The sequence below is a fragment of the Macrobrachium rosenbergii genome, chromosome 5 (genome assembly GCF_040412425.1).
Source record: "Macrobrachium rosenbergii isolate ZJJX-2024 chromosome 5, ASM4041242v1, whole genome shotgun sequence".
NCBI classification, from domain to species: Eukaryota; Metazoa; Arthropoda; class Malacostraca; order Decapoda; family Palaemonidae; genus Macrobrachium; species Macrobrachium rosenbergii.
The window spans coordinates 16,850,171-16,866,495 of record NC_089745.1 but is presented as its reverse complement, the minus strand read 5'-3'; the positions used below and the strand labels follow the sequence as shown (position 1 = coordinate 16,866,495).

The 16,325-nt window shown below is 35.2% G+C and overlaps 2 protein-coding genes and 1 pseudogene across 2 annotated transcripts in view; 1 reads left to right on the top strand and 2 right to left on the bottom strand.

Annotated features, from left to right (window-relative positions):
* Positions 1–3,649, top strand: part of Cap-D2 (CAP-D2 condensin subunit) — a 60,567-nt gene extending 56,918 nt beyond the window's left edge. Inside the window, exon 29 of the mRNA XM_067103670.1 lies at positions 1,251–3,649. Within this exon, the coding sequence (XP_066959771.1) occupies positions 1,251–1,297 (47 nt within the window). The 3' untranslated portion in view covers positions 1,298–3,649. The remainder of the gene's footprint in view (positions 1–1,250) is intronic.
* On the bottom strand, positions 3,609–8,579 carry LOC136838551 (uncharacterized; annotated as a pseudogene).
* On the bottom strand, positions 8,481–12,409 carry LOC136838550 (uncharacterized). The gene is made up of 4 exons (XM_067103671.1): positions 12,132–12,409; positions 11,782–11,934; positions 11,478–11,541; positions 8,481–8,614 (listed from the first exon to the last, which is right to left on the bottom strand). The coding sequence occupies exons 1-4, from the start codon at positions 12,137–12,139 to the stop codon at positions 8,519–8,521; spliced, it is 321 nt and encodes a 106-aa protein (XP_066959772.1). The 5' UTR covers positions 12,140–12,409; the 3' UTR covers positions 8,481–8,518.
* Between the last annotated feature and the right edge of the window lie 3,916 nt (positions 12,410–16,325).

Here is a 16,325-nt window from a genome sequence, read left to right as displayed (position 1 = left end):
CATATACATTCCACAGAGAAATCCGCGAATAGGTGAGTCCGCAAGTAGCGAGACCGCGAATATGGGGAGTTTACTGTATAGTACTGAATTGTTGAGTTCCACTTGCAACTATAGAAAATATTTAGCAAATTTCCACCTTTTTCCCTATTTCCATTTTTTTTTATCTGCCAGTCTCCTTAAACTTTTTTAGTTGAGTTGTGGTTTGGCATGTCCTGTTTTGATTGAAAATATGTCGAGTTTTTAGATCTAAATCGTAATTATCATTATCACCATCATCAACATTTTTATGTTGGCCTCCATGATTTGGGCCTTCCAATTGGTCTTCAACCTGTTACTTTCATATATACTGTAGTGTCTTTCTGCCTATCTGATCCCCCATCCATTTTCATCCTAGGTCCAAACCATGCCAAATTTTGAGATTTCAGTCTGTTATCCAGCTACAAGACACATCTCTTTACATCTGCATCATTCTTATGACATTCCTACCTCACTCTGGTTATGATTGTTAGCATTCTTTAGTCACACTTTTTCAAAATCTCTATTTTGTTTGGTTTACTTATGGATTGATGTAAATATCAGTGGTCTAGTCCTCTTGGTACTTGCTTCCTAGTCTGATGTGTCCAAACATAATAAATTTGCTACCTTTCTTTGATTTAATGAAATTAAGGCTGAGGAACTTTTGGCTATTTAGTGCTCGAGTTTTTGAAAAGAGGAGTTGGTGCAAAGATGAAGTACAAGATAAAGAGATCCAGAAAATAAAGGAGATTAAGTACAAGGATTTACGGGTGGAACTGGGAGAAAACACCATGATGGCAGGAAGATGTAATAGTTAACAGATTGGACAGTAGCAATGAAGGAAGGAAGCAAGAATGTGATAAAGTAAAAGGCCAAAAGGTGTGTGTGTCTAGGGGCCAAAGAGATGCTGCAAAACATTTTAGTAATGCCTGCAGTGTGCACCATGTGAGCTGAATGATGAAGTTATAATGCAGTAGCATCATTTTGTAACTATAATGCTCATCTGTCTAGTGGAGCACAGGTTTTAATGAAGAGTGAAAAGCTAAACTTTTCTCAATGAATATAATTACCAGATAACATTGGAACCCATTGTGTTAATGATTTGACAATCAAATTACAGAAGTTACACTCTAAGTTCAAGGCTGTGATGCTGTTCTTAACAATAGCTGAATTCATTTGGAAAATGTGTCATTATGTATTTTTTATTTTTAAAAGGCTTTGTTGTCTACTTTCAGAGAGTCAACGGCCAAGGCGATCCTCAGCTAGAGTCAGCAGAAGATAATGCATTTAAAAAATTTTATTGTATTTTGTATAGTATGAAAATATCTTGGTTTTATATTTGAGGTTGTAGAGAGTAATTCAGTATTGTAGTATAATGTAGAAAAGTAGGTTTTTTATTGTAGTACCTACATATGCACTATAATTGTAACTTATGTAATTTACTAAAATCTATGCTAATATCTTATTTTTGTAACTTTGTAGCTTTTCTAGAAAATACACTTAGGAGACCAAAAATAAATTTTGTAACCATTTTTTTTTTGTGAAACTGAAGTAAGGATAAGGAATGAAGATCTTTTGACAAGGTGATGAAATGTACAGCCAAGTTCATATTAAGCTTTTAAATTTTATATTTTTTCATTAAATAAGATAAAGGACCAATGTGTAAAGACTTGCTACATTTATCAAGGTCAGGAATGTGCCATTGCTGACTTCTGAATTGAAGTACAGTAAATGAGCTGCTTTCTTGAAAGTGCATTATGTGTGTTCCTGTGCAATACGACATGAGAGTAAAATTGAGAGTATTTTACAAACATGATAAAAACTAGATCATTCAGAAGTGGTGAAACCTCAGAAGAGGTGCAGCTGTTGTTGGCATGTATGCACTGTACTGTATATATTACCCCAGAGGGGGAGATGGACCAATGGCTAAGCCTATGCATAGTGTCATTTCCTTTTGGTTGCAAAGATTTCTTTTTATGGGTGATTATCTTAACAGATAACTTGCTATTGGTGAGTGTTCAAATGCAAGTATAAAATACTTATACAATATTATTCTTGTTAACACTAGTTCTGAAAATAGCAGGTACAGTTTAAAAGAATGGTAGTGCAGCTGCTTGCAAGGTAACACTTTATGCATATACAGAAGAGTTTTGAGAATCTTGCTGCCCTTCATGTAACATGTTGCTTAGCCCTTCATCATTTTCTGGACTTTTTGTTTGGTTGGATGTAAGAAAACAATGCACTGTAGTATTATTTGGCATGTTTTTTTGGTTGGCTGTAAGAAAACAGTGCACTGTAGTATCATTTGGCACAATTCGATATTAAGTTCTCAAAGATTTTGTTTATGCAGAAGGGTTATAAATATTACTTCTTTCCAAGTTTAGTCACGCTAGAAGAGAAGTAGCTCCACGTGAGGAAATATTTCAGCTGTAATTCATTTCCATATTGCCTTTTAATGACAGTATACTCTTTTATAAAAAAAAAAAAAAAAAAATGAAACTGCTTAATTCTTCATTTGTGGACTATAATTTTCATATGAATTCTTTATTTGTGGACTATAATTTTCATATGTTCATTGTTTGCACTTTTCTCACATATGTAGTGTATGTTTTTTCTCACATACATTTAGTGTGTTTGTATGACTCATTTTTTACTGTTTTATGTTTGACTCATTTTTTCTGTTTTGTTCCACTGAAGCTTACTATCTACCTCAAAAACACTGGACTGCCTCATTTGTGACAGTGGTACTAGTAATCATAAAAAGTTCAAGTAGGAAGATTGTAAGTCAAATGAATTAACACTAAGTGATTGGTCGATGTCAAATTAATGTTTTATTAATATTGTATCAATGTCAAATTAATGTGTTATATTAATATTGTAACTCACCTTAGGGTTTCACAATGATGGATTAATATCGGATTCACTGATCTTTTCAAGTCATACTGTATTTCCAAAGGCCTTCAATGTTAACAGCCATGGTAATATTACTATTGTAATTGCCACCCTTAGGGTTTCACAATGATAGATTAATATCAGATTCACTGATCTTTTTTTTAGGTCGTACTGTATTTGCACAGGCCTTCAGTGTTAACAGCCATGGTAAATGGAAACTCAACTGTAATATCAGGCAAAAAATGAAAATTCAAGCAACCCAAGATGCTGAAAGCTTAACACTTGTTAAAAAGTAACTATATTAGTAGTTAGACTACAGTATTCATTTACATGGGTCAGAATGTGACTCCAAATTAAAGAACCTAGTCCAGTCAATTAATTACATAAGTCAACAGTGTTTATAAAAGGCGTGATTTTGTGAGGGCTTAGATGTACATTTTTATTGTATTGATGCTGGACAGATACCAATTTAACTGTATTTTTTTTTTTTTGTTTTAGGATCAGGTACAGTAGTTTTGCTTAATGCTTTTGTGGCAACAGGTTTATTCTCATTTGTCATTGTGTAATATATGTTTAGTGATTACAACTTTCTCTCTCCCAATAACCACTTTATGCAAATAACTGTAGTACAATCAATCCAAGTTGAAGGGTAGTAAACAATTTTTGCTAATGAATTTTATTGGATATCATACACAAATATATACCTTACTCTTACTTTAAATAAATCTATCACACAACATAACCATATATTATTTACAAAAACATGGTACCTTATCAGCATTACCTACATTACTAGATAACTTCAGGCACTATTTACATCAAACTTAAACTTATGATGGAAAAAGCTTAAAATAATGATGGAAAGAGTTCATTGAAACTTTCAATATCCAAATTACATTCATAGTCTTCACTGGCAGCTGGAGAGCTTGCCACTGGGGCTGGGGACTCTGCCAATTCGTCCAAATACTCATGTGACCCATTATTCTCATATGAAGCTTCGGATTTAGGAGATAATGCTGACTCGTACCCTGATTCTGAACTGCCTGATGATCCAGGACTGGGGATGGTTACAATGTCTTGTAGGAAATCCAAGATTTGTGCTTTACTGATTGGTGAAGGTGCTCTCACATTAATTTGCTGACTTTGACTGACATCCAATTTGTTTTCAGAAGTGCTCATGCTTTGAAAATCAAGGAAATCCTTCAAGATATCTGGCGTAGCCACTTCTTTGTTCTGGTCTGTTGAGGGTTGCACCATGTTTGATGATGTCTGGTCTCCACAATTTGGATTCTCTTGACCCAGAACGGTGGTTAGTTGTGCAATAAGTTCATCTTCAGCAGGAGTAAGATTCATACCTATCTGAGTCTGACATCCTTTGATGTAATCATGATCAGCTACGTCCCAACTGGATTCCATGACTGTTGGTGTGGTCCCCACCACTTGTTCTGAGGGGTGTGCTTGCTTGGCAACCTCTGGAGTTGGTTGGCGGGTACTGAACTGCTGTGAGCCAAGCTTAGAGACAAAACTGCTGTGTTTACCCAATGTTGGCATAGTGCACTGAGAACCATGATCCTCAATACTGCCAGCACACTGATTGCCCGCTGCAGGGGTGAGGATTCTGCTGATCCAACAATCTCTGTGCTGACAGGGACCATGACTCCCTCGAACACATCTGCTTTTTGAGTTTCACTAATGCCGTGGTTGCTCTCTACTTGGCTACTGTTCAATCCACACACACATTTAGACAACACTGTTTGCAAAGCTTCATTTTTCTCTGCAAGTTCTGCATTCTGTTCTGTGAGCAAAGATGTGAGGTCTGTTAACTCGTTGACATGTTCAGTCAATTCTGCAAGCTGGGCTTCTAACTGATCCATTCTCATCTTCTTTCTGTCTCTTGCTGTTTGAGCAGCAACTCTGTTTTTTAGTTTTCTGAAAAGATAAAAAAAAGTGGTTAGTTATGACATATGAATTACTTCAGGTGTCACAAAATTATCATGGCATTAGTTCTTTCTATGACAATTTAAATGATATTACCATAAAATGTCCTCTGACATCACCGAGGGCCACAAGGTATAAACAATTACCATTAATCAGAAATACTGCATACAGGCTACATACTTTCTTTCACACTGTCCTAACTACAGATACAGTTTGACTTGCTCTACTTTTCAATTATAAAGCACATCTGTCAAGATACATGAACATTGAAGTTTGTTGTTCAATGGTCCTGGATATCAATTAGAATGGAGAAACTGTTCAATGGCCCTGGTTATAACATATTTAAACTTTAAAAAAACAAGCTGGCTTTAAATAATAATAAAAGGAATGACTTTTTGAAAAACAGGCCACCTTCACAAACAATACCATTAACAGACTGGAATGGTTAGCTTTGTTGGTCAATGGTCCCAACCTGGAATGTTAAGCTTAAAAACATACTAGCTTTACACAAAATTACAAAAAACCAATAAAAAGAATTAGCTAACGTCACTGAACGTCCAGGCTAAAATATACATTAAGCACACCCCTGGGCTGGGCTAAATTTAAGGATGGACAATTTAAAAACATAAATGGAAAGTGGAAGGAAGATATGCACATGGTATAAGAAAAAAAAAAAAAAAATTTTTTTTTGTTCTAAAATAATTTCTGTACCTTCCACAGCAATAAGTTGAAAGTAAATTTATCTGGCTGTAATTACCAAGTCATAAAAAAATATGCTAATTTTACAGTTATGTTTTTCTAATATAATTCTTTAAAATTTTATTATATAAAATTATAATTACAGTTCACACAATATCATAACATGACTAAAATCTGTCAAAAATTCAGAATACATTTGTTGTAAAATATTTACGAGACATCCTTGGATGGGAATGGTGGGCAACATCCCTTTTGATTTCTCAAGGCAAACTGAGTTGCAATGAGTCATTTATGACCCATGGAAATGATTTGAACACTTTTTCTGCAAAATCCATCCAAACTGTGTGTTGCAAAATGTTGATCGTCAGAGGACGCTAACTGAAATTTACCCTAAAACTATAAATAGTAATAAATTGATGTTGCTCACTTACAAAGGGTTAAACACTGATTAGCATCATAACCAATGGCTGGATGTGACATGGAATAAAAACAGCAGAATGCTGCCATTTTACACAAATGGTCTGGTGGTAAATATAAACAGTAAATTAGAGCTCTGTATTCACTGGGCATATTTTTACTCTTCATTGCTAATCAATGGTTTTCTAGCTGAAACTTGCAGCTGCGGATCTTCAGCACTGCCACGGGCTCAATTTTAGGCATCTTCATGGTCAAGTTTACACTATGAAACTCATACCATTGGTAAAAATAAAGCTGTCCACATTCACCTTGTACCTAACTTTGTTCACACAGTAAGAATCACATAGGTTGGGGGAAAAGTTAACTGAAAAAAAAAAATACTGTAAATGAAAAATCACTTTCCTTGCTTGTCATTACCAATCTTAAGGTAGGTAACATTCTGTACGTGGAGGGAAAAAAAAGAAAATAAATAAATCTTCCTATATTCTTCCCTAACATACCCCTTATATTTGAGATGTGCTTTAAACATCAGCATATTCAGTGCCAAATTATACATGCAAATTTAGTATTTAAAATTTCATACTATAATATCTGTTGAGATTAATCTGCATAAGTGCCAAAGAGCAGGTTTTATAAGGCTTCAGAATAGGTGCCTAACTAGTCTCTTGTAACATAAGAGACTGTTCTCATTTACCAAAAACTGTGTATTTATTACCTTAAAAAAGGTTATAAATCCCTGGTCCATATTATGCCAACTAGGCTCTCATACAATCTGTGTAAAGCTAGCAACTGTCCAGTAAGCTTGATGTTCAGCTATTCATTGAATGAAAGAAATTACCATGTGTATAAAAATAGGTTAAATGCAGCATTGTCTGGTCCCCAAGAAAAAAATACAGTTTACGATATCAAGAGGCAGGATGTGTAACGTGAATCAAAATTAGTTTTACTATTAACTGGGGAGGAGGGTTGGTAATACAAAGGAGTTCTGTACTGTTTGTTTGAATTTTTTTAACTGAACAATATGGAAAGGTGCATATAATGCGGTACAGGTGGGATAAATTTACTGTATTATGTTTTTATGTTCACCCCTGAGGGGCTGGAACATAGTACAGTATGGTATCCTAATGAGCTTTTCTGTAGAATTACCCCCCAAAATTTACAATTCTTGACAATGCTTCCAATCCCCATGCCTTATCCATAACAAAGGTGATATACAGTACATCATCTTCTGTACCGATCCTGAACTTGGTCCCTAGGCTACAGCTGGTAAGTTGTGCTTTAAGACCACACCACCAGAAATATGTCCATGTTAACTTACTGTAAAATCAACCTAAGGATGGCTTAATTTTTTTTAGGTACCAAGTATTTAAAGGAAATCATCTCGGGTAAACGTGCAGAGGTGTTGCAAACAATTTACAAAGGTTGTCACCAGCTTATGAATTACATCCCAGAGATAAAACCTAACCCTAACATCATTAACTGAGAGGGGGTTATCACCCCTTGGGAATGCCCTCATCCCCACAATGTGCCATGGTGGATAACGTGCTAATCATGACCTGTGTAATTTCCTACCACCCTCAACAAATATATACCAGGTAAACATTCGCCATTGCGCTTTCACTTTGAAAAGCTTTTTGTGCTATAACTAACTACCCTTGCATCCCCTACTGACTCCGAAGTTAACTAATCACTGGCAGTCTCCTGCCGAACCCATTTCTGAAACCTATGACTATCCATGGAGCACCCCTTATAAATGTCCATCATTTAAATGATAATAGCCGTGGGATTTCATCCTCATTTACCGGACCTCTGGTGGGTGTGGCTTTGTTTGTATTGGTGGGTGGGGTGGCCAAGGGAGAGGGGGGAGGGGAATTATCTACAAAAGGCAGTTCACCTGTTACGTCCATAACATGACCCAAGAGACTAACATATCCTAGTTAATCGTGCGTACCTATAATTTACCAAACTGCGAGAATTAATTACACTGGCCTAAGATAGCAAATAAACAGAAAAGTCGGGACGTTGTTCGAACACGGCCTACGCCTACTACAATAAGTGGAGACTTGATTACTACAAGTGCCTGCAAAGGACGATCCAAAGGGCACGCAGCTACAACAAAGCGACGACCTTTAAAAAACAAATCGATAAGACGCTCATTCAATATGAATGGCGATCGAAGACGGACCTTAAACAAAGGCGCTTGTTTAGCCTTCCTTACCTCCTCATGATCTTCTCCTCCATGGTCAAGTGGTCCAAACGCTGCCTTTTCCTTGGAGGTTTACCTTCGCTGTTGTTGCCCTCCATGTCTGGAACCTCCTCCTTGATGACAGAGACGTAGTTTCCCGTCAAAATGTTCGTCAGCTGTTTGCCCGCAATGGCTGTCGTGGCAGGGCTGGGAGCTGGCAGCACCATTGGGGTCCCGCTGATGTTCTTCGGGAGTGTTATGACTATCGTTTTGGCCGTCGCCATTGTTCACTTGTGTAATGTCTTTAAGGGGTGTGACGTTCACTTAAAAATCCTGAGATCCGTTTGACTTCCTACACTTGTTGCAAGACTTTCAAACACTGACACGACAAACACACCCTCCTCCCGTCTCTGTCTCTCTTCTTCTGGAATGTGTTGCGATGCGCAGAGGGTTTATCCCACTGCGCAGCTGTAGCAAGAAAGATGGTGTGGTGCTTTCTGATTGGCCTAGCGACACTCAGCAATTGGCTAACATTGCCGATTAAGTTATTTTATTTCCACTTATTTCTTCATAAATGGGGCACAAGGTAAAACATTTAAACTCTTGAAATATGTAAACTAAGTTTTAAAAGTACTATAAATACTTGACATGAGTCAATGACTAAGTTTACCTTTCCATAATTAGATTTAAAATATCCCCCTACTTATCTCTACATATCAATGACGTCAATTTGACGTCACGTGCCAACATGGCAATTTCATCTCTGAACAGCCCAGATTTTCTGATGCAATATACGTTTCTGTTGGATAGGAAAATAACAAAGGGAGAGACGTCATTTTATCTGCAATGTGCTAAATATAAGAACTACGATACGCTTATTTTGTTATTGTTTCCCCTTTTGCAAGGAATCAAAATAATAAAGGAATAATTATATGAAAACAGGACGCAAAAAAAAAAAAAAACGGGAAAACCACCATGAAATTATGCATGAAGTACGAATGATATTGATTTAGACCCGGGTTCTCCTACTACGCAACATATATATATATATACATGCCCAAGCACAGTCTGAAATATTTCAGATTTACATTAAAAAGCTCAAAAAGCTGGCTGTGTTTTTACATAACCCTAGGTTCCTAGTATCGGATTACACTAACTTTATGACTGTCTACCAAATTCGAAGATCCAAAGCTCATTATAGTGAAATGAATGATGAAAAAACCACTTCGTGATATTAAGATTATATCTCATCCTTGAGCTTCAATTACTGTCTTTCAACGCAACACTAAAATGTAAAATATTTGGCCTAAATTTCCGTAAAGAATATGAAGCCAAAGTATTCGTGAGAAATCATCGACCCCAATACTACACGAAGCGTAACTACGCGTTGGTCAGTACTGTAGATAAATAACAGGTGAAGATACAGGCTGATTGATAACAGTTATGCCAATAACAAACTCTTAGACTCTTAACTTTCAACTCTTAAAAAAAAACTGTGGGCCTATTATGGTGGCCAATGATAAGGCCTCCAGAATCAGATATTAGGTAAACATGTATCCTTAATTCTACAAGAATAAAAAAATATATATGTATGTGTATGTAAACGAAAAATATATATATATATATATATATAATACATATACATATATACATATATATATATATATATATATATATATATATATATATATATATATATATCCTCTCCTTAATGCATGTTTAAACGGGTGATAGTTGCTTCCACAAACAATGAACGTTTCTTAGAATTTGCTGTAAACAAATGAACATTTAATTCTATAACGTTTCGCTTTTCCTGGTGTTATGTAAACAGTTCCGTTTCTTAAATACACAAGCATTGCTAATATATGCACATGCAATGCACACATTCGTCACTGTTCAATTTACAAATACCCATCCCCACATACCTCAATATGCTCATACCACAAACACCCCCTCCTCTCTCTCTCTCAAGGCAGAGAAACATCTAGTGGAGAGTTGTGAACCCCTTGAGAGTTGGAATTGTCCCCATCATGGTAGATGAGCCTTTTGAGACTAACAATAACTGCTCACGTTGGACTTCTAGTGTTACAACCTGAACACTGCTATCCTTGAAAGTGCCAAAAGTTTGGGATACATATATATATATATATATATATATTATGCCTCAAGGTATAACACCTGGTAAAGGGTTTCGGACTCCCCGGTTGGAGGAAATGCCTTCAAGTAGCAAATGAGAATCTTCTCACTCCTGGGGATGCCACAGAAAGAAAATAATAACATCCTCGCTGCTCCGTGTTGTGTATGAGGCCCCAAATGGTTGGGATACAAACTTTGCAGTCACATACCCTGTACTGATATTGCCAAAAAAAAAAGGGTATAAAATGATGAGTAATTCAGGTTTTGAATGTGTGTATATTTAGTGCATATGAAATGTGTGATAGCTGAATAGTGTAAGGATGAGAAAGCTGGATGTTTTGTAAGTGAGTGACACAAAAGATTAGAAATAGGGGAGTTCCTGGAATAAAAAAGAATGAAGTAACGTGTTTGGTAAAAGGCTTGACTGCAGAAATTACATGGTTCCCAAAGAATTTTCATAAGATACTTGGGAAAGAGAAAATGTTGAGCCTTCTGTTTAGTTGTTTACCTGTGTATATATATATATATATATATATATATATATATATATATATATATATATATATATATATATATATATATATGGTCAAACAAACGCGTGTAAAAGAGAGAGAGAGAGCTCGCGCAAGTGAATGCCGTCAGTGACTATCCAGATTGCATCAGCAACTATTCCTTTCCACCCACACGTGACGCGAGAGCCCGTTAGACCGGAAACCCGGCCCATTGGCATTGGTTTCCGGTGAAAACTTTCACACATTTATAGCCTATATATATATATATATATATATATATATATATATATATATATATATATATATATATATATATATATATATATATATATATATATATATATATAGCCTGTAAGACTGAAAATAACAATAGACTAGAGCCAATATATTATAAAACATTTAGTTACACGATATCTAAAAAAAAATCAATTCTTAAAACCACATAATCACACAACTGTGAAAGGAAGCAATGAATTTATTTTCATATCACTAGAAAATTATTGAGTCGGTATATCAATGCATGCAATATATAAGAACCATTGAAAACTAAACAAACAAAATACAAAGATGGCGCAAACCTAAGATTCGCCGAGACTCTACAAAGTTTGAATATCATTCATTAAAGATGTACTTTAAAGGATGTACAATACTGAAAATGGGAAAAAATGCGTGGCAGGACTTACTATGAGGTGTGGCTGAAAGTAAGGCAGGATCTGGAAGGAACGCTCGAGGACGATGACGTAAACACTGAGAAAAAAGAAGAGACAGCTAGATGAGTAATAAGCAGTTACGTGAGACCGATGGAACGGGAATCGATGGTTTGATAAAGTATTTCTTTATGATAGTTCAAGGTGATGGGTTTGCATAATGTTGAAAGTTTTTTAGGATGAAAATTACTTTGGTTTTACAGTGCAATCAGTGCTGTCTTAATGCTTGTTAAACTTGAGCTTGCCAGCAGCAAAAATCTTAGCCTACACATTCACCTACATTTGCCATAGCCTTTTATCCTTCTCGTGGTCAGGTCGGCAACGTGACTTCCTTCTGATATTCTGGATGCGGATTCGAATCCTGTTACAGGACATCAGAATTACTTCATATTCTTGCAACTGGTTCCTAGGCTTCTTGCAACTGGTTTCTAGGCTTTGTAGTGGCAAGAGTATCCAAAAAGTGTGATGAATTCGAGGGATTAAAATGGCTTTGTGGTTATTATAGTTACAAACGTATCTAATAAAAATAAGCCAGTAGATTCTATAAATATATCTTCATAAAAGTCTACACAGCAAGCTCACCAACACTGCTTCGAATACCCTTCAGAACACTTCAGCATCCCTCCTTACCTTATCATGCACTATCCCAGGAGAAGTGAAATGATCCCTGAATGAAGGATACTTCTTTCTCTCCAGGCCAATGAAAATCACATTCATCAGCTCAGTCAGCTTAATATTGACTGTTACCACTGTTGCATAATTGAGAACTGCTGCCATAAGGAGTGATAATGGCTTGCAATGCAAATGCATCTGTCTCAAAGAAGAGAACAGACTAGTGAAGAGTTGTGGACCTCTCACACTGGCAAGCTTAATTTTCACTCGTGTACAATGCCAGGACACCGCCTTCTCTATTGCAAAAACGGTGTTATTCACAAACCTTGGACTACAAATGTCGTTTAATATCAAAATCACTCAACCTCAAAATAAACACCGAAGGGGAATTTGTAAGCGCTATCCGCAGAATGGTAGCATTACTGAGAAGTCGTCGTTCCACAACCATTCGGTGGTTCGAGTCCACCTGGTGACGGATCGCTTATCGCTCGTAAATTCCCCTTCGGTGTTTATTCTGAGGTTGAGTGAATCTGATATTATGCGACATTTGCAGCTGAAGGTTTTTGAATATATATATATATATATATATATATATATATATATATATATATATATATATATATATATATATATATATATAATTCAGCAGTAAGCCATTTCCCTTAATAAGGGGTGGCCTGAGAGAATTAAAACACAAAGGTCACTGCCACAATCATGTTCTAATTGCTAAATCATGGTTGAGCCTCCTGTACAGAAAATTTCTAAAACACTGGGCGCTTCACGGACCTACATAAAAGCCCTATCAGCATTACATTGAACCTCGTCGTGTGGTGTAAGTTTGTGTAATGTTACGGATGCTAGTTATGGGTACAGTCAGCCCTTAAGATGCCTTTTCAATTAGGCACAATGCTATTTGGAACAATAATGAGGAAACTATCTACGCCCTTTTTAACCAAAACCGTTAAAACTGTCTACGATCTTTTGAATAATACATGGGATCACTGAAACCCATTATCTTTGGACACTTGGATGCCTGACCCTGCGTGACCCAGTTCTTCAGTATGCAATGTGAATTGAGATCGACACCAAGAAGCTTTCAAACCAAAGCGACATGTGGCATGTGACACGCAAAGCTGCTATTAAGAGAACTTACTAATAGAATCTTGAAAGGTTTCTTTTACTGAATTTACTTTTGTTTTTGTTTTGGCACTGTTGTAAGTAAAATATAGCAGCGGTACACAAACAATTCTGTGTATTTAACAAAATCTATATATATGTAATTGTAATAACCACAGTGCACTCTTAACTTTTCAACTCTTCGCACTTTTTGGATACGCTTTTCACTAAAAACCCTTAGATCCTAACGCTAGAATATTTGATGTTCGTAGCAAGATTCGAACCCGCATCCAGACTATAAGAACGGGGTCACGTCAGGTCGGCAACTTGACCTCGTTCTGATAGCCTAGATGCAGGTTCGAATCATGCTACGGACATCAGAATTATTTCATATTCTTGCATTAGGATCTAAGGTTTTGTAGTGACAAGCGTATCCAAAAATTGAGAAGAATTCGAGAAGTTAAGAGAGCATACAGGATATTACAATCACAAACGTATCTGGTAAAGAGTGACCAGAAGATTTTATAAGTAAAATACACGTTTCTGATATTCCTTATAGTCTATTCTTAATCACAACTATTTACCTTTAGGCCACTTTAATCTGGTAGTGGTTCATAGTTCACATATCCGACTTTGATAATTCCTAGAAATAAAATAAAACAGAAATAGGACTGTCTTCACAGAAACTCATTATACAAAGTGACCGTTTCCTCTTCAAGGACTTGGGAAAGCTGCTTATATTAATTTGTAAATAAATACATCAGTCCGCATACGATCTTTCAGTAATTCTTTATTTGATTTAAAGAAACAGTCTTGTAGACTGAATCGTCTTTTTAAGTGACAACGATGCTGAAATTCATTTCCGTTGCAGTGATGTATTTCCGGGGCGACAGAACTAACGCTATGAAAAATTCAGCTGATTTGCTCGAACCAAAGGTTGAATATTTAGCCTCATTCTCTCGATCAATATCCCATCGAGCAAGTGTGTGTGTGTGTGTGTGTGTGTGTGTGTGTGTGTGTGTGTGTGTGTGTGTGTGTGTGTGTGTGTGTGTGAGAGAGAGAGAGAGAGAGAGAGAGAGAAAATATTAAAATGATTTTCGACCTTTTGCCAGGTTGATGCGTGTCTGACATTTCCAGAGACATGTACAACGACAAATATTAAAATTTTTTCTCACCTTTTTGCCTGTGTGTGATATATAGTAAATGAAAGAAAAATGGTTTACGACAACTGGCTACCATTTTAAAATATTTATATCTTTACTTCAGCATAGTAAAATTGTTTACCTTCCTTATTTTCTCATTTAACCATCCTTTTTCTACATAATGGATACTTACGTCTTGCTTATATGTTTTTGATCTTGGTTTTATAATCTATAATCTTTTTCAATGATCTATTTACTTTTCCTTATTTATCTATTTAATATATTTTTATATATAATATATATATATATATTAATCTTATATATAATTATAATATCTATATATATATATTATATATATATATATTTATCTATCTATATATCTATATATATATATATATATATATATATATATATATATATATATATTAAAATTAAGAAGATTTACATTACTGAAAATTATAAAAAGTAAAGCAACTAATTTAAGTCAAACCAAATAAGTACAAACTACAAAGAAAAAGAGATAGCTAACTAAAAAATTAAGAAAGTACGGTAAATCATTTTAACAAGGTAAAGTAACTGAAAATAACAAAAATAATACTAAAATAATTAAAAGGAACAAAAAATTATAAGCCCCAAAACATATAAGCCACAAGCGATGTATGAACACCTGGACTTTGAACCGGGTCGTAGTTTAAAATATATTTTTAGGTGTGCACAACCATTACTAGCACCTGCACCACATGTGGTTCTTTTTTTAGCTTAGTACAGAACGTATAGGAGGGACAGAGTGTAAAATGTATACTGTACAACACACGTGCAAGAGGTGCATGTATTTGAGTGTGTTTGTGTGTGTGTGTGTGTGTATATATATATATATATATATATATATATATATATATATATATATATATATATATATATATATATATATATATATATAAAGATGAAAGTAAGGGACTGGAGTGTCGAGGCCTTTTGACACTACGTCCCTTCAAGTAAAGAACATAGTGTCGAAAGGCCTTGTTTCCATTGTTTCCTTCGTGGGTTTTTCTTTATTTATATATTCATCACGTTCCAAATTATTGTGATTCAGTTATACATATATATATATATATATATATATATATATATATATATATATATATATATATATATATGTATATATATATATATATATTATATATATGTGTGTGTGTATTATATTATATATACTGTATACATTTATATAGCTCTTGTACTGTCAATAATTCTTTCCACTTATATTGCCCATAGGGTGAATGCAGGTACCAGATTTTAAGTTCTTAACAGCATCTGCAATAATAAAATATGAAAATAAATTTTTGAATTAATTTTTACATATAATGTACTGTACAATGTACATGCAGAGAGAGAGAGAGAGAGAGAGAGAGAGAGACAAAGAGAGAGAGAGAGGTGCACTTTATCTAAAATTTAAGTTTCTAAAGGGCACACGTCTACAGCAGAGCGGTGACTAACTTATCTTAATGATTAGTCTAATAGACCGTTTACATATGTTTGTTTCATGCGTTTTGCAATGCAGTGTTTAACAAATTAAATTACATAAAATTCATTAAAAAGGATCTCTCTCTCTCTCAGAAACACGTGTCAATGAGTCTGGCCGAATTCTCACACAAACTACCTGTGTGTCATAATTGTACAAAACAGCCTACGTTTGTGATATGGGAGGCTGACGGACGAAAATTTCACAAAATGTGTACACACAAAGGCATTCTTAACAAGTGAACCTATTGTACCCTCACTAAACACAAAACCTCACAGTATTATTGACGAGAAGACAATTATATCCGTGAATTACCGGGAGAGCCAAAGGAATCGAATATGGGAAGATTCACTGCACAGAAGGTTACCAAGAGTAGGTGGAATTTTTGGGAATGAAAACTTGATTGAAAGGAACAACGTAAGCAAATGAATGATA